Source organism: Setaria viridis, chromosome 5, assembly GCF_005286985.2.
Source record: "Setaria viridis chromosome 5, Setaria_viridis_v4.0, whole genome shotgun sequence".
NCBI classification, from domain to species: Eukaryota; Viridiplantae; Streptophyta; class Magnoliopsida; order Poales; family Poaceae; genus Setaria; species Setaria viridis.
In genome coordinates this window covers 28,815,624-28,833,392 of record NC_048267.2, presented here as the reverse complement: position 1 = coordinate 28,833,392, position 17,769 = coordinate 28,815,624, and the positions used below count along the sequence as shown (strand labels likewise).

General features: G+C 42.8%; 2 protein-coding genes and 1 long non-coding RNA gene across 5 annotated transcripts; 1 reads left to right on the top strand and 2 right to left on the bottom strand.

Moving 5' to 3' along the window:
- Positions 1–1,329: 1,329 nt before the first annotated feature.
- On the bottom strand, positions 1,330–3,920 carry LOC117858555 (uncharacterized). 3 transcript variants are annotated; one of them, XR_011898166.1, is made up of 4 exons: positions 3,694–3,920; positions 3,188–3,270; positions 2,685–2,844; positions 1,330–2,220 (listed from the first exon to the last, which is right to left on the bottom strand). It is a non-coding gene; the product is annotated as an uncharacterized lncRNA (long non-coding RNA). The 3 variants fall into 3 exon arrangements; XR_011898167.1 differs by having other exon boundaries at positions 1,330–2,844; positions 3,188–3,275; XR_004640990.2 differs by having other exon boundaries at positions 1,330–2,844.
- A 1,511-nt stretch (positions 3,921–5,431) lies between these two features.
- LOC117856119 (zinc finger CCCH domain-containing protein 8) lies at positions 5,432–12,730 on the top strand. The gene is made up of 12 exons (XM_034738555.2): positions 5,432–5,884; positions 7,094–7,335; positions 9,691–9,744; positions 9,816–9,914; positions 10,004–10,063; positions 10,148–10,357; positions 10,756–10,793; positions 10,902–10,948; positions 11,608–11,741; positions 11,874–11,924; positions 12,033–12,176; positions 12,323–12,730. Exons 1-12 carry the CDS (start codon positions 5,545–5,547, stop codon positions 12,491–12,493), a joined length of 1,590 nt encoding a protein of 529 aa, XP_034594446.1. The 5' UTR covers positions 5,432–5,544; the 3' UTR covers positions 12,494–12,730.
- A 1,220-nt stretch (positions 12,731–13,950) lies between these two features.
- LOC117856120 (vacuolar protein sorting-associated protein 32 homolog 1) lies at positions 13,951–17,551 on the bottom strand. Its single transcript, XM_034738557.2, has 8 exons — positions 17,328–17,551; positions 16,869–16,982; positions 16,417–16,516; positions 15,816–15,901; positions 15,646–15,737; positions 15,446–15,560; positions 15,163–15,355; positions 13,951–14,309 (listed from the first exon to the last, which is right to left on the bottom strand). The coding sequence occupies exons 2-7, from the start codon at positions 16,950–16,952 to the stop codon at positions 15,167–15,169; spliced, it is 666 nt and encodes a 221-aa protein (XP_034594448.1). The 5' UTR covers positions 16,953–16,982; positions 17,328–17,551; the 3' UTR covers positions 13,951–14,309; positions 15,163–15,166.
- Positions 17,552–17,769: the final 218 nt, after the last annotated feature.

The window sequence follows — 17,769 nt, the reverse complement described above, 5'->3', positions numbered from 1 at the left end:
CCGCAATCGCTGGACCTCTAGTGCGAGGTCGATGTGCGGGTCGCCCTGGAAGTCGCGGTCACCATGTCCGCCAGGAACACGATCGTCGCGCGCGCCCCCGCCTGGAGCGCCGGCGGCGCGTGCACGCCTGTCTGGGCTGCCGCCACCGCGCCCGCGGGGGTGCTCGGCTGCCCACTGCGCCACCTGTTCCTATGCCGCCTCCCTTGCTAGCACGAGCTCTACATCGGTACCGCCATCGGCAGAGGTAGCGTTGCTGATGCTACCACCACGTAGAGTCTCGAGCTCCGCTGCCGCCGCACGTGCGGCATCTGCCGCGGCCGCCGCTTCCGCTTCCGCTTTCCGCCTTTGCTGCAGCCAGCTCCGCCGCCGCCGCAACGGTCTCCGCCACCACTCGGGTACGCTCCTCTGCCGCAGCGAGCTCGGCCTCCTGCCGACGTCGTGCGCTCGAGGCGACCGAGTGCTGAGACTGTCCTACGGACATAGTGCGTCACCGGGGGGCTGCGTGGGGAAGAGGCTGCTTGCCGCTCGTCTGCGTAGAGGGAGAGGAGTGAGCAGGGACAGCCGGTGCTTCTGCTACCGGCTGGGGACGAAAGGTGGCTGGGGAGGGTTGTGAGTAGGAGATGTTCAAGCTACAGGATAGTACGACTCTGATACCAGTTGTTAGGATCTGAACTGTAACTCTCATCGAGAGGATGGCACTAGGAAGAGTTGGGGCAATTTTCTGGGTTTTCTTTCCACAGTACCATATCCAACCAAGGGTTGGGGATACATATTTATAGCTGGCTAAGTAGCCAACCAGCCAAGCATCAAGGCATATGCTAGTCTAAGATGCCTTTTTGATGTTGTCCTATTTAGTCTAAGATGCCTAGGACTATCCTACCCTAAAAATAGTCAACAAAAGTGGTGCTGCAGCAAGCATATGCTGCAGCCCCACTGTCCTCCAGTCAACAAAAAAACAGCTGCGGCCCCTCAAGGACAGCAGCACAAGGGCTAGCCAAGCAGCCCCACAAGGACTGCAGCCCCACAAAAATCACAAGGACCAGCTGCAGCCCCACAAGGACCAACAACAAGACTTATCCAGCATCAATACACTCACAAGTCACAAGGTCGTTTAACTAGTGGCTAAGATAGTAACTCGGTAAGGTTCACATCATACATGTTGATAAGTATGACAAAAAAAAAAAGGACAGCTTAAACAAGGAGTCCTGAGGCTGTCATCAACTCTTTATGATGCAACCAGATGAATAAATGATTGTGCTATGAAAAGAGTACGAACAAATTGGCGCTTGCCCAGATAATGAGGGCAAGCAGGAGAAACAGACCGAGTCAGACCGGTCAAACAAAACAAATTGATTGTATAAGAAAACCGTTGGTAAAACACACTGTCCTACAGTCAAGGTAACATGCAATATCTTGACAGGTTTCATGCAGATGAAACAAACAAATAGAACAAGGCTGGCTCAGCAAGCAAACCAGATCCTGAATTATCTCATGTAAGAGACATTATTGTTCTTTGGCAAATTCTAGCTGTTTCCAAGTGCAAAACGGTGAATGAAGGCAGACACTGCATTACAGAAACTAGCACTACGCTGTAGCACTAGTCTCTTCTTTCCTCTTGCGGGCCCACCTTGGGCTAACCTCGATGAGCCGATGTGGCATAAGCTGCCGCTCCTTTCTAGTTAGCTTCTTGTAGTTGCTCACCCTGAGTTTGGCAATCTTTCCCTCTTCCTCGGCTGTAGCTTCTCTAACCACCACTGTCAATCTACACCTTGGTCGCACCATAACACCACAGCTCCCCTTGGCATGGTAAGACAGCCTCTTCAGGTAAAATCCCTTTTCCACAAAGGCCTACTCTGCAGTTTTGAAAGGTTACAGGAAAGTACTTAGTTTATAATAAATATAGGGGATGGCACATGCTTTGTTTAAAAACCTTATCAACAATAAGCTTATCAGGATCCAATCCGTGGTTGTGGGCTGCATTTGCACGAGCAGAATGGATCACCTGCAGTAATTAGTACGATATAATACTGATGAAAGACGACTTTGGTCATTCTGACACTACGTACCAAGGGAAGCAGTTGAGCAGTCAAACGTTCACTAAAGAGGACCTGGTAAACAGTTTTGGCAACCCTTTTTAACTGTCACTTGCAGCTGCAACAAGGCATCTTCCACACACATACCTCGGATCAGCTTTGCTACTAGATTCACCTTCTTTGGGCTCTAAAACAGCCAAAAAGCTTAAGAAAATCAGAGATAAAAACATCTCTTAATGATATAAATTACAGTAAAAGTAACATGCGGTGTATCAATTGATGAAATTTGTGCAACCTCCTTCTCTGTTACCATATATGCTTAGTACTATTGTCAAGTGTTTTTAGTAATTCAAATTGAACCGAAGTTAAGCCATTAGTGCAGCTTCTAGAAACAGACACTCAGCAACATAGAATCAGCAACTTGCATCCCTGTGACCATTGAAAGGCTCGGGACAAAATGTTTTTGTTGTTGATGATGACATAACCACTGATACCTCATGAAGCCATATTTAGCTATTTCAAAGAACACAAAGTCTAAATGCAGCAAATTTATGATATTTTCCACATTAATAGATATGCCATCAGCAATATACTCACATAGCCAATAAATAGTTTCATGGAAAGATATAACTAGTACTACAGTGTTGTTACCTATTTGATATCTTTTTTATGGCTTGGACCTTTAGTCGCTTAACCACATCCCCCTTTTTGTCAATTTCTTCACCGTCACCCAGTTGAGGTGTCAAAGGAGAAGAAATAGGAACCATAGCATCATCTGCAAGCAGTTCCTTGTAGTTGATATTCCCTGCAACTAAATGCCAAGTCCATATAAATAGTTAGCTAGAAACTTAATACAAAATGACAATGTAATTTTTGCCCCATACATAGAACATGTAGGAGATGCAAGCGAAGTGATGGGAATACCAATATGACACCCACCACATAACTGAACAATGACAAAAGTATTTTGTTAAGCATTTTCTGCTGGTATCAAACGGAAATGATTGCAAAGTTCAAATTAATTCTTATATAAAAGACATCTGGCTGCACCAGAAAGAGAAACACACATCCTTTAGTATGGCTGTTCCTTTCTTATTATCCTTACAAAATATATAGTCATAACCATATAAAGCAACATGAGACAAGTGAATTACAGCATTGCGGATCAGCTGATGTAAGTTTACTGGAATACTCCTTGAGGCAAAGGCTTGTGCCCTGAATAAATTTGCACATTGACCTGCACTAATGCAACATAGTTAAGATTAGCTAAAAAATATTTCTGAACAAAGACGCATACTAAGAAACTGTGAAATAAGCCAGCACTAGTACTTGATGGATAGATTGGAATAACATTTCACTTCTCGTGGAGAGATCGGTACCATTTGAAGCTATAAGGGTCATAGCACCCATATCAAATGGTGAAATAAGGACAAAGTTTATTTCAAAGCATCAACAATCCGAACAACAACTGACTAAATAAACAGAATCCGAAGGGGGAAAGCCTGATCCTTTGATATAGTTATTATCAGCCCAAACAGACACTATTAGCATCTTCAAATTACAGCAAGCCTAAGTTGCCGAGGGTTCAGATCGAAGCTAGGGTGGTATGAATACAAGAACATCATGAAGCACTAGAGTTAGAGGGAAATCACGCGCGCACCCAAACCGGACGGAGCATTTTCGCTGCTGCTACAGATGGCTGTGAGTACACCGCCATCGCGCCTCCCCGCCGTCTTCGACGCCGCGCTAAGCCGACGAAGAACGGCGCGAGCACCAGCCACCCGCCAGCCTGCCATGCCCGATGATCGCCACGGGCCTCCGCGCCGCCGCCGCCGCCTATCGAGTGAGAAAGGGAGAAGGAAGGTCACAGGAGGGATGAGGACGGGATCCCGGTTGAGTTGGGCCCGTTGGCCGTTGCTTGTGTAGTTCTGTGGCCGGGTGGGCTCCTGCGGTGGGCCGAGCAAAGTTGCATGGCCTAAAATCTTCGGTGTGACTGTGTTTTTCTTTCAGCAGCTTTATCAAAAAAAAACCCATGAAGCTTCGGCCGTATTAGTAAAATAAGTAGTGCATAATATTTCAAATACCATTCATATATCCTATCATAAATCATGGATCAACGATGTGAGACTGAACAACACTAAAGTTCACTTTTGACTCCTATATCTAAATAAGATCATACTAACAACACTAAAATGCACTTTTAACCAATATAACCAAATAACCAGTGGCAACTACAGCTACTCTAGCTTGATTTTGTTTCTTATACCCGATCTTACCAGTACGCGGGCATGATTTTGTACCCACACCTATACCCATCAGTGCGGAACCTCTTGGTGCATACAACCACGGATCCAATTGTCATCCTTTGTACTTGCATCCATTGTTGGTCAATCTTCCACCGAGAAATTTTCTTGAAGTTTTATATTAGCGCAAACTCAAGAATCCTAAAATCTTAATGACGTGGTTGGCAAGCAACGTGAAAAGATATTAAAAATTAAAGGTGCAGCTGAGGGAATAGTCCAAATATCTTGTTTGGTTTCCGATGAAATTAAGATGGAGAGTTTAAAGGAGGATTCTAATCCTTTATTTAGTCGTGTGTTTGAGAATGGAAATTATACCATATAAGTTAGGATGAATGGTCACCTTTCACTTAAATCATGATACCCTTCCAATTACCACTTCAGTAAGTTATTAGTGGGAATTGTCACTCTAAACTTCCACTTGTTCTTTGTCCCACCAAACAAACGAATAGATTTCTAGGTTTGTATAAAACTTTAATCCTCTCTCAACAATTATCTTAGAGAGCATTTGGTAACCACTTGGAAAGAGAGGAGGGAAATTATCGATATTAGTTGATAGAGAGAATTAAGGTGAGACTTTGATTTTTTAGTCCCAAACTCTTATTTGTTTGTGAAGGGAATTAAAATTGGGAGTTTAAAGAAGCAATATATATCCAATATTTTGTGACGGTAGTAGGAGTTTTGGTGAGGGTTTGGAAGAAGGTGGGTATGAAAGTTCAGAGGGTCAACTACCACCCATCATTTCGTTGGAGAAATGATAATTGGTTGGGGAATGTGTTTTGAGTGAAAGATAAATGCATTTGCATTTGCATTGCTTATTATGATATACGCTATAATTTTCCGATTTATAAACAAACTCCCATTCCATTCTCCTACTTACCTCCAACCAAACAACATTAATCAAATGATTCTACTCAGTTGGAGCAGACGAAGTAAAAAATGCATTCACAAAATTTAATATGATAAAAAAAGTTAAGAAAATGTTTTATTTAGTGAAAACCGCAGTAAATTACCGAGGGACGCCGGAATGCCGGATTGGGGTGATTGTGCGAAGAGAAAAAAGGAAAGGAGCAGAACAGTTTTCGTGTGAGTGCTGAGTGCGTCTGCGTGCCTGCGCAAGCGCGAGCCTGATAAAGGCTTTCCACTCTCAGGGGCAGAGCGGCGCCTCCCTCCCCACACCGCGGCGCGAGAGGAAACCCTAGCCGCCCGTGATGTCGGACCCCCTCTACCCGTACTCCCGCGGCGCCTTGCCGGGCGGCGACGGCGCGCTGCCGCCGCCGCGGTACTCAGACCTTGAGGTCGACCTCATCGCGGCCCGTTACACCGGCACCCCGCCGCCCTACCCCTCCTCCGCCGACGTCAGCGCCTTCGATTCGCACGTCGGCGCTTTCGACTATGGCGTCGGTGCCTTCGACTCGCACGTCGGCGCTTTCGACTCTGGCGTGGGCGCCTTCGACTCGCACGTTGGCGCCTTCGACTCGCACATCGGCGCCTTCGACTCGCGCGTTGGTGCTTTCGATTCGCGCTTCGGTGCGAGGCGATCCGCGGAAGGTGAGAGCTGCCATCTCCCCTGTTTCGGTTGGTGTAAGGCGTTTCCCAGTGTGCTCATCGGACAATGCTGGCCGATGTACGGGAGGGGCGTGGGCGATTTGTTTCCTGGTCGTGGTTACCGTGGTGTATGAACGTATGGCTGCTTTGTTAATCTGAAACTTACTACTGTAGTACGAATGTACGATGATCCATTGACCATTGGCAGTGGCATTTGGAGCATATGTTGGTAGGCTGTATATAAGTTATGGATCCTATGAATTATCGGTCAGGTGTTGTTAGCGTTAATGTAGCTCGTACTGATCTACTAAATATATAAAGTAATTACCAACAGTATATTATGCTTCGTGGAATTGCGAGGGTACATGAAACTTACATTGAAACACAGCAGAGAATAGAGAACGGCAGTAACTGCACAATTTAGTATCAGCAGTGCCATTACCTTCGACTTATATATACTGCTTGTCTCATAGCCTTATAGCCTCTCAGGTGTTGGGTTGTTTGAAAGTATTTATGTAAATGTTGTGTAGATTGTAGTTTCATGGATCTAAAGGGTCCTTTGCGAATGATCTGAGCAATTAAGGACAAGAGGATCACCAGCCTAGTTCTCTGAAGGTGCTTGAGTCGCGAAGCTTCTAAAGGAGTTCCAAAGTAGGCTGAGATCAGTTTTGTTTGCATTGAACTTTGTTTTAGTTTTGTCCTTTGCAAACATCTGACTATCTGAGACCTTTGTGTATGGAATAAGCTTAGAACAACAATGGTAATAATATTCGAACAGGGAAGAGCCTTGGTAATGCTAGGTAGTAACTGTACCAGAAAACAGAATACTGCGAGTTCAGACCTTTGGTCATGTGATTTTGAATCTAGTTTAGACCTTTGGGCGTGTGATTTTGAATTTGAAAAAGCTATCACATTTTTTCTATTGAATAAATCCAGGCCAATTTTGAGGTTAGCTACCAGCTATAAACGTACTTGATTATTGCTATTCTACTGTAACAAAACATAACAAGTTACACTATTGGAGTACTTCTAAAGTGAGTGATACCAAGAGGTTCTCAGACATAGCATTAGATCTAGGATTTTCCCTTATACTAGTATTACTTTTACATTGGATAGCTATGCTTTCATTCATGTAAGTACTTTGTGATTATTTTCAGTATATGGTTGCCTAATACAGATGGCTTATAAAGTTCTTTTGTATATGTACTATAGCTCTCTATCATCAATCTTTTATGGGAAGTCATAGTACTGTTGCCCAGAATGAGGCTTTATATTCACCAAATACTATGGCTAAACGCCCTAGGCTCGAAAGCAGCCTTCCTATATATCCACAACGACCAGGGGAAAAGGACTGTGCCTTCTATATGAGGACCAGAACCTGTAAGTATGGAGAGGCCTGCAAATTTGACCATCCACAATGGGTTCCAGAGGGTGGGGTTCCAAACTGGAAAGAGGTGACTATCTGTCATTATTATTTGTAGCAATCTATATATTTTATTATTTCAAATGTTAATTCTGGTATGTTTTTTTCGTGGTGCGTATCTTTACGGCTCTATCGTTTGAGAAAAAAAATCTTTATGGCTTTATCCATGTTATTTGCAAAACCATGCTTGCATTACTGTTAGTTGGGAATTAGGTATGGCCACATGAATAGAAGGTTACACAGGTAGCTGGCCTCTATTTCTGCATTGAAGTGTTAAACAGATGCATTGCAACAACACATTTTTTTTATAAAACAAACTAGATCATCTAGCTGCACTTTGCAGGGTAGCCATTCAATCATGGTCGAGAGAGCTCACAAGGATTTTCAAGATATTTTTTTTATAAAACAAGCTAGATCATCTAGCTGCACCTGGCAGGGTAGCCTCTCGATGGTCAAGAGGGCCCGCGTGGATTTTCAAGAGTTATTTTCTCTTAGCAAAGAATTTTTCACATAGACTCATAGAGTTGTTACCAATCCCTTGTGAGTAGTAGTATGCAAAGTGGGAACATATGGTTGGTAAAATACTTGGTTTGGATTTTTATGCACAATCATGAAAGCTGCAAAAGTGACTAAAGTATCCCCAAGTCAGCATTTATAGAATAGCATTGAAGCACCGCTCTTTGACGCATGGTCCCCAACTCGTAGTTTTTTGAAATATTGTACAGTGTTCGTTACTGAATATATATACTCTATACATTGCTTATTTTCTACAGTAATCTAGGTTGAGATTGAAGTAATGCCTACGCCAATGCTATGCCACTAGCAAATGTTTACTAATCAACAATCTAAGGATGCATTTGGTGCTGTGCTTGTGTTTAAGTTAACTTCCATTTCACTTTTTTTTTTTGTATATTGAGCTATTCGCGTTCTCTCTCCCTCTCTAGTACTGTTGTTGGTGACCTGTACGGCGAAGAAGCCAAGTTCTTACCATAGTTCAGTCAAGCCTACTTCTGTGTAGGCTTGTCCATATTTTGATTTATAATGTTCTATTTTTAAAAAGGAAAAAATAACTTTTGTCCCTCTATTCTCTTCGACAAAAGGAGATGTCTCTGTTTAATTCATGAATAAAAAGATTAATATAGTTTGTATCATGTTCCGAAATTCCTCACTTGAGTGTGTGGTGTGCCTGTGTATGATTGTGTGCGTGTGTATGTACTCTTCCTTGCGGAGGGGTACATATAATCTGTCCAATGCTCTCTTTCTTTAATACGGAGATATGCTGCTCTTCTGGATGTTCTAGAAAAATAAAATAAACTTGCCAAAAACAGTGAGAGTGGGCAGGGGTGGGAGGGAAGGAGAAGAGAGAAAGACCGGCCAGGAAATCTTTACTCAGCAGGGCCAATCGACCTATGTTTCCCCTGTCCCTGCCGGCTTCAGTGGTCGTCGATTTGGATGGGGCAGTGGCGATGCTTGATCTGGACGGGGACGGTGGCAGGAGTTGTTATAGGCATGGCAGATTTGCTACAGCTCCCTCTCTCTGTGTTCGATTGCTGCTGGCGACACGCTATAGCGTCGTTGCTGCTAGCAATTTGCCCAATTGGGATGGGTGGATCGCAAGGCTTGGATTATCTCTTTCTCAGAATAGGTGCATGAGTTAGGATTCTTAGAAAGGGTGGTGGGCTGGACTAGTTTAGGAAAGCCCAGTCTTCCCTCTATTTTCTATATTAATTTTCTTTTCTCTTGACAAGTGAGCATGTGTACCATCATGTATGGAATCTCCTTGCCTAAGCACCTTATTGCTGTAAGAGCCATGGTACACTACTCCTACCATGTGTATTCCTCCAACTCCATGTTGCTGTTTTATTTCCTTCTGAATTGCATGCCTTGGCTTTATTCCTCACCATTGTGCTGCAGAACATTGACTCAAAATCATTACATGCCATCCATTGTCTTTTTGTCACTTTTGGTTCAACATGACCTGGTTCCAGTCTATGCATTTATTCTAGCTTCATCATGCTGGACAAGTGACTCCTTGTGCATTTGCATCTGCACTACAAAGCTGCGTGCCTGTGCCTTGCTCTCACTACTACAATTCTTGCTGTCGCTTCCATTAAACAATGTTTAACTAATACTTAATCAGCTGAAGTGCTGATAAACATTGACAAAAGCAACTATTTATGTGGGGGCATGCCTAGTAGCTAAAAACAGTCGCACTTTCATGGGAATGCTGTTTCTGGAGTCACTTTTTGAAATTTCCTTGACTATTACTTGGTTTCCCTTTCCATATTTATTTGGTGCCTTCTGGAATAATCACCATAATTTTATGTAATTGTGCCTTCTGTCTTGTAATCCTCTGAATGATTTTTTTCCTGGATTACTTTTGCAGGTCCCAAACGTTGAAGATTATTATCCTGAGCGACCAGGGGAACCTGATTGTCCTGTAAGCAATTCATATTCTTGTTTTAGAATCTGTTTGATTTGATATTCATAATATTGTTCTTGACTTTGCAGTATCTCGTGAAGTCTAATACATGTAGATTTAAATCCAGATGCAAGTTCAACCATCCAAAGGAAAAGGTGAATGCACTAGAGGCTGGAACAGACAATGAAGTAAGTTAATTATTTTTGTTGACTAGCCTATTAGATTTTTTTAATCCTCCATGATGAAGTCTCAATGACTCTGCTTTCCTGAAATACAGCATTCTCTAATCGCCGATAGCGCCATCTTACCAGTGAGGCCTTCTGAGCCTGTTTGTTCCGTAAGATCTACCTTTGCATCTTTTATTATCATCAATTATCTTTATTGTTTTCATTGTGCAATGCTTAAGTGTCCTTCATTTCAGTTCTATGCAAAAACAGGCAAATGCAAATTTGGTGCAAATTGCAAGTTCAATCATCCAATGCCATCCGTGATTGCAAAGGAAACCATATATACAGCAACAACTGATGCAGCAGCACACATTGGTGCAGCTGATGATCTGGTTCCAGCAAAGATGCATGCACCAACTGCCCCATCTGAGGCACATAACCCAAAGGGGCTTCCTATAAGACCAGTATGTGTTTACCAAGTGGTGTTTTACTTTAGCTAGAGCAGTAAACTTTATTTCTGTACCTGTCTTATGGTGGCACTAGATACAGTAAGTTCCGGTTTTATTCATGTTTTTCATTTGGAAACCGTATCAATAAGTCTGTCGCAAAATATGCAGTAAAGTAACAAGGTAAAACATGCTCTATGCCTACTGGAGATTCTGTCGGTAATCCAGGCTCGGTTTAGAGGTTTTGATGAGTGCAAATTGTTATCTCTCTACAACTCTCCTTGTTCTTAGTTCTCTCAAAGTACCGTCTGCTAGAGTATCTTTTCACATGTCACTAAACTAAAGTTTAATACTACATTTTACATTGACTACCCAAGTAGCTTGTATTGCTTAATACCTCTTCTCCCATATTGCAGGGTGAAGTGGACTGCTCGTTTTATATGAAGACAGGCAGGTACCTTCTTCTCCAACAGGATCACTAATTCACCATCTTAGTTGCCTTTGCCTCTTCCGAATAAAAGTTTGGAGGGATCTGACTGTTTTTCCTGCTGTGCTTTTACAGCTGCAAATATGGTTCTATTTGTCGCTTCAACCATCCTTATCGGCCAGGTTCATTTTTTTCATAACTAATCATTTGCTCAAGTTAAGCTATGGGTCATTTTGTTCTGTTTTTGTTGTGTTACTGTCGGGAGGATAGAGAAAAACCATGAGGAGCTCACTCTAATCAATGTCATAACTTAGCCTGCAATGTATTGGCTTGACCCTGTTGAACAGAAGCCTTGCCATGTACAGATCATGCTGAAAGCAAAAGCTTGCACTGACATTAAGTTAGAGGTTCTAGAAAGTCTTAATAGTATAGAAAAGACAGAACCGGAACTTCTGATATTATATGTTCTGTTGTGAGGTTATGATAAAAACACATGAAGTTATGCTAGGAACACTTCAAAATTTTGCTTAAGTGTCTGTTACTCATTAGCTTAGGTTTTGTGGACACTGACAGTCTCTTGCGGTTGTGGCCATTTTCATCTAGCTGCTTTTGGTTGTCATGATAAAACATCTTGACCTTATACCACAAAATTTCAGACAGCGATTACAAGATAATTTTTCATTCCATTTTCGATGTTTAGACTGGTACTTATCAACTTCAATGTCACAGCAGCATTAGTGCTTCAATTGCATGGCATCCAATTTTGATGCAACTTTTTACACATCTGGAATCGTTGTTATACCCTCTTTTTTTTTCTGATATTGTTTTGCGCCATGCACAGTTGTGGATATAGCATTGATAGCTCCACTGGTTCAAACTACTCTTCCTACTCCAGCACCCATTATCTCGGCGCCGATGTTAAACCCGGCTACAAATATTCTGCAAAGCTTTGATTTTCATGTGACTCATGTGCCGGTAAGTGTAGACTAAGAATCTAAAAATGGCAAAGTGGTGCTGTATGTTCCATACAGGGCTACTGTATAGCCTATAAGAATCTAAAAATGACCTAGTGCAGACTAAGATATGCTATCTTTTTGTAAAACACAGATTGAACCTGTGCCAATATATCCTCAGAGACCTGGAGAGACTGTTTGTGATGTATGTGGCATGACCATCTCCTTAAATGTCTAATTCAGTTCATCTATGTGCTTGATTTATTGTGCTTATTTGAGCTTTTTGTCCTTTTCTCATTTTGGTGTATTGCAGTTTTACATGAAGACAGGATTTTGCAAGTATTCTCAGAAATGCAAGTTTCACCATCCTATGAACCGCTCTGAACCTGGTGCCAACGGAAACTGGGATCCTGAGCAGCCTGTGACACTTACTCTTGCTGGCCTTCCAAGGAGAGAGGTAACATTGCTAGACTATATTACAGCATCAATTGTTGTGACCTCTATGTTCATTCTCACCGGAAAGAAAGCTTTTGTGTTGTACGCTGGTTCTCAGCTGGGACTTCTAATGTTAACTCAAACTGACGCTCACTGGTGCCTACGCAGGGCGCCGAGGCCTGTGCCTTCTACATGAGGTCTGGCACGTGCAGGTATGGCGCGCACTGCAAGTTCGACCACCCTCCCCCACAGGAGGCTATTGCCAAGCTGCAGGCAGCCGGAAAAGAAGATGAGGAGAAGAAAGAAGGTGAAGCAAAGGAAGGGAGCGTCGTCCCGTGATTGCCACCTGCCTCGGACTTGTAATACATAGCGAAACGCGCTGTCGGGTTGATGGTTGTCTGGGTCTTGATGGGCTTCTGAGCTGTGAAGTTTGAGTACCACCGGAAGAAGAGTCTATCGGAGCAGTGCTGGTGGTACTAGCGAGTTACCTTCGTTTGTTGCCGTAGATAACAGTAACCTGGCACATAATGGTCATGTTGCCATATTGCAGCAACGCATTCTTTGGCTTTGCCACTACGCACCTGTGCTTCGTTGTACGCATTGCCCGGCCGTACGTAACTTCGCATTGAAGAGCATTCTTTGGCTCTGCCTGAGTATGAGGGCACTGTAGCTGCATTGCAGAGATGGTGAGGGCCGGACCTGGAGCTGCCAGAGGCCAGATCGATGCCATGCCGAGGTGCCCAGCGCACTCACACCGTGCTGCGCGTCTCGTACACGCGTAGGGCGGCCGTGTCCGGTTGGCTCCATGTGGCGCTCTGAAGGCTGCACGGCTGAGTAGGGTAATGGCCTGATGATGGGCAGGAGGCGGCTCAGAATGCGCTGCGGTCAAAATTAAATCGGCAGCAGCCCGCTGGGTTTTGCCTGATTGTCGCGTCCTCCGCTGGGTGTGGCGCCTGCTGTTGCCACTGTGTGCTTCGTCACATCTCGCTTGCTCAGGCTGGTCCTTGATCCTAAAGGCCACTGCATTTCTGCCAAAAGGATGCAGCAATACCCTCATCCATCTGAATCGAGAGCGTCTGTAATGCTTTGAATCAATCTCATTAACCTACAACTACAAAATTCAAGATCAGTTTCACATTAACTGCCTTTGGTTTCAAGTTTCCCAAATCGTGTATGTAGCAGTAGCATTTTTCTCAAGACATGATTCGTTCCGATATTAGGGGAGTGCTAACGGTAAATTCTTGTGTCCAAATATTAGGGGAGTGCAAGTGCAACTTAGGTGAAAACACATCATTTGAGAAGGGCGGAAACACATCGTTTGAGAAGGGTGGAAACGCCAAGAATACTGAAAAATTTTCAGATTAAATTAAACAAAAGTAATCTTTGAAAGGAAAAAAAGAATAAAGCATTGTTACAGCTGTATGCGGTGTCATGTTGTTTATCCGTGTGAAGTTTCAAAAGAAAACTGGATCCCATCTGGGACATAAGAAAAAGAAGAGACAAATTCAAACTCATAAGAAAAAGAAGAGACAAATTCAAACTATAGCACTCAGACGGCATTGTTTACATCTTTAATAGCCTACATACTTCATCGAATATCTTTTAATTGGATCTTTAATAGCCCACATACTTCATCGAATATCTTTTAATTGGTGTTTTCGACCTGAGGTGCAACCTTCCAAATGATGGTTTGCATCGCTTACCGTTCTACTACTGACCAGTTCAGGTTTCAACGAAACGCACGAAGCAGTAACAAAGACTACTGGTACATGGGGCACAAGAAAACACACGCTTGCTTTAAAAATTGAGAGCTGCTTATTGGCGCATCAAATGTGAACCCTGGGGATTTATAACATTTTTACATGGCTCCAGACAATATGGGTCAACGAAAAATACTGTATGACAACAATGCACGTTGATGTGGGAGGTTAGCATGGATGGAGCAAACCGAGCCACATTAAATGAAACCGTCTATTGAGAACAGACCCCAAAACCACTGAAACAAACATTGGCTGGAGCAGCCTTTTTTCTGCTTCGGTTGCCAAATACACCCCCAAGATTATACACACATGGGCAAATATATCATAGCCAGACTCGCTTGGACCTTCTTAGTGTAACGCCAATCATTTACACATTTCACCTCTTCATTGGGAACCTGCAGGTTTTCAGTTCAGTTAATAATGAACGAACAGTAACATAGACACATGCAAAACAGAAAGTCAGAAACCAAACGTCCAAATTTCTTCTCTATTCCATACACCATAAAGATGAACAACTGAACTCTAAATTCCAAGCAAATTCTGCAAATATTTGATTTTCCAAATTACAATAACCTTTGAGTAATAAACGGCCAAATGAAAATGGAGGCAAACTAATGTGGACGCAATAAGTTTTTTCATACACAGGACAACTTATATGAAACTAGGTTCCCAGCCCATTAGAACTTTCAAACTTTACAATCAACAATGGGTCAGACAAAATTGGCATTTCAATTCTAAGGAGCATTAGTAATATTGGACAACTGGATGGATATAATTTCTCCATTAAGCATATGCCTCTTTATTTGAGAAGTCCATCAAACAGAGAACTGTCATGCACATGTTTCCAGCATTCAACTTGCCTCATCAGAACTGCTGACCTCTCTTTCTCAGGCCAGTATCCTAACAGCATTATTTCAAAAACTATCCTAACAGCAACTGTAAAGTACTAGATGGTTTCATTGTACAGTACTCCAAGTGACAGAACATTCCTACCATCCTAATGCATTAGGATATCTTTGGAGCTACAACAGCAACTGAACAATCAAAGATTTATAAAATATTCAAGGAATAAACACAGCGTAAGTATATTTAACAACTAGCTACTTTATGCACATTTCGACATCAGACCATTAACAAAGTAGTACCATTGATCAATATACAACCGGTTGACCACTTTGCATAGCTAACAGGTAGTGGTGAAACAATCCCATGAAAGCAACAAGAGGTAGAAATGGATCAAACACTAACCTCATCACAACGCCATTTCAGCTTGCAGTGCAGCAAGCTCATCATCTTCAGCTGTAGCTTTCTGTGGAGCAGGGCGAGCTGGTTGCTTGGTAGGGACATGCACTGGATGCACAGGAGGAGCTGCAACAGGCTCCAGAAGCTGAGATTCCAACTCTGCTCCCTCCAGTTCTTCAAGTTCCGCTTCCAGTTCATCCTGTAAGTTTTTTGGTGCAATAGGTGATAAGTACGTCAGAGAAAACAATGTGATGCAATGTTGTAAAATTAAATCATTATAGTGAATTACCTCATCAAAATCAGCAGAAGCTCCAAGAGGAGCTGATAAAGCATCTTGAATTTGTTTCATGTTTTCTGTCTGTTCATTAATTTCATCCATAGTCTTGTCAACATCATCAATATTTCTGCAGGGGCATGGTAAATAATCATTTAGATACCTTCAACGATTATGTGGGAAAACCCTCAAATAGACTCAAAACTAATACTAACGTTGCTTTTTGCATTGCTTTCATAGCTGCAGCTCCAGTCCTCAATGCATCGACAGTCTCTGTTGTAGCTTTAGCTGCTTCTAACATGATCATCTGTATAAGGTGTTATATAGTTAGCACACATAATATATAGTAAACAAAAGTTCCAAATGTTTGAATAGGACTATTAACCTGATCATGGATTCTCAACTGGAAATTTCCAAGCTGCTCAATTTGTTGCTCATAAAGTTTTTTCCTCTTCAAGGACTGGATAGCAGCTGTTAAGAGCAAGAATCATTCGCATTAGCACAATCTTCTATAAATCTAGTTTTCATCGCATAAAAAAGGAAGTTAGTGACATTTTAATATAATCAATAATAGTTTAAATGAAAGCAAAATAATAAGAAGTAAAAGATACAGTGAATATAAGCTGTATTGGCTAATAATAAGATGCATATCATGAGGTCTGTGAATAAAAATGGTGAAGATTGATCCAGAAATAATGCTATATGCAAATTGCATACTATGTACCTCAAGTACAATGCAGGTACATACAAACCTAAATTTGATTTGATAGAACGCAATTCAACATGATGACACGATCATATTAACAACAATAAGCATAAAACTGTGTCCAAAGGAATACACACATTTGTTGATCCAATGTATATGCACCAAAAGAAATTTATTTTGATACTTTTTAAGTTTACAGCACAACACATGTACAGAGCAAATTTAGGTGCACTAACGAAAGTATATATTACAAATGGCAATACGATGATTTGACTCATACCTCTTTTATTCTTTGCTTTCGAGAATTCCTTGGCCCTCTCTAGCTCGGCAGCCGCTTTTTTCTCCAGCACCTTTTCTTTCTTCTCCAGCATATCGAGAGTCTGAATATAGATAAAGTCAGCTTTTAGAACCTCTAATTCACTATTGTATAGGCATTAAGATCTGCCATATTGTCAGTTAGTGCAATAGTTGGCTAAACATATAAAGACCTAAAGACCCCTATCCCTTCCTAAGAGGTAAATGTTAGAAGTTGTGTCGCAAATACATTGAAACAAAGAATGATCAACCTATCATGGAGTCGATCATATACAAAATGAACCTTAACAATTCAATACAAAATGAAGGATACTCTTAGGTTACAATCATATTTAGGCTACCGTAATTACGAAAAAAATGATCAATACACATATGAAAGCAATCGGATGTCATGGAATAGAAGGAAAAAAAGGTCACCTCATTTAACTTGTCCAGAGTGGCCAACGCATTAGAGTTGGCCTGCTCCTTGGGCTTCCCAAAGATCCTGTTGAACATGGACATGGCTGCACTCGCAACCGAAACTCAAAACACCTGCGAGGCAAAGCAACAGCGGGCAACATGACATCATTCACAGGCCAATTCGAGAAACTCAGAAGTAGCAACAGCGAGCACCACCCGACTAAAGTGATAAAGCGTGAGCGCGCACCCGGGGGCCCCCGACACTATGCTACCCCGACGCGACGAAAACCCCTAGTGTGGAAGCGGGCGCGATCCGAGCAGAGAACGCGGACCAATCGATCGCGATGAACTAATCCAGATATAAGGGCGCGCGCGCGGATCGCCAGTCCACCCCTCTACTCTCAAATCGCGGGGCGGCAACGATCTGAGCGTGGTGGATCTAGCCGGAGAGGGAGGAGAGAGAGCGAGGAGGCTTACCGGATTCGACGCCGGCGGAAGCGGCGGCGGCGGCCACTGGATTGGGCGGGCGCGACTCGAGAGGGGACAGGAGGAATCTGGTTGGAAGGCGGCTCTGGGTGGGGTGAGTTGGGATCGATGGGGAAGATTTGGTCTAGGTTTTTGATGATTGGGGGAGGGGGAGGAGGAGGAGACGAGTTGGAGTTGGATGGAGACGACCGCGTACGCACACAACCGCGGAAGGTGACCGGGCGAAGCAAACGGAAACACGGTTGCCGTTGGGATTTTTTTTTTTTCTGTTTTTCTTTTTCCGTCTCTGAGTCTGAGATGGATTTTGGATTGGGCGGGCCCGTTTTGGGCTGTAAATAGTCGTGTGTGTAGGTAGATTGAGCGATGGGCCCAAATTTTTTCTTCAAATGTAACTTCTGAAAAAGGTAGTGATGGAGTTTTTGTTGCTGTTGCA

Excerpts from the sequence above, each read along its gene's own strand:
- LOC117856119 (XM_034738555.2), top strand. The coding sequence starts at position 5,545 with ATGTCGGACCCCCTCTACCCGTACTCCCGCGGCGCCTTGCCGGGCGGC. Across the intron at positions 7,336-9,690 it reads GGGTTCCAAACTGGAAAGAG|GTCCCAAACGTTGAAGATTA; the intron begins GTGACTATCTGT and ends TTACTTTTGCAG. Across the intron at positions 11,925-12,032 it reads CTGGAGAGACTGTTTGTGAT|TTTTACATGAAGACAGGATT; the intron begins GTATGTGGCATG and ends GGTGTATTGCAG.
- LOC117856120 (XM_034738557.2), bottom strand. The coding sequence starts at position 16,952 with ATGTCCATGTTCAACAGGATCTTTGGGAAGCCCAAGGAGCAGGCCAAC. Across the intron at positions 15,561-15,645 it reads AAAGCAATGCAAAAAGCAAC|AAATATTGATGATGTTGACA; the intron begins GTTAGTATTAGT and ends ATGCCCCTGCAG. Across the intron at positions 15,356-15,445 it reads CTTCTGCTGATTTTGATGAG|GATGAACTGGAAGCGGAACT; the intron begins GTAATTCACTAT and ends AAAAACTTACAG.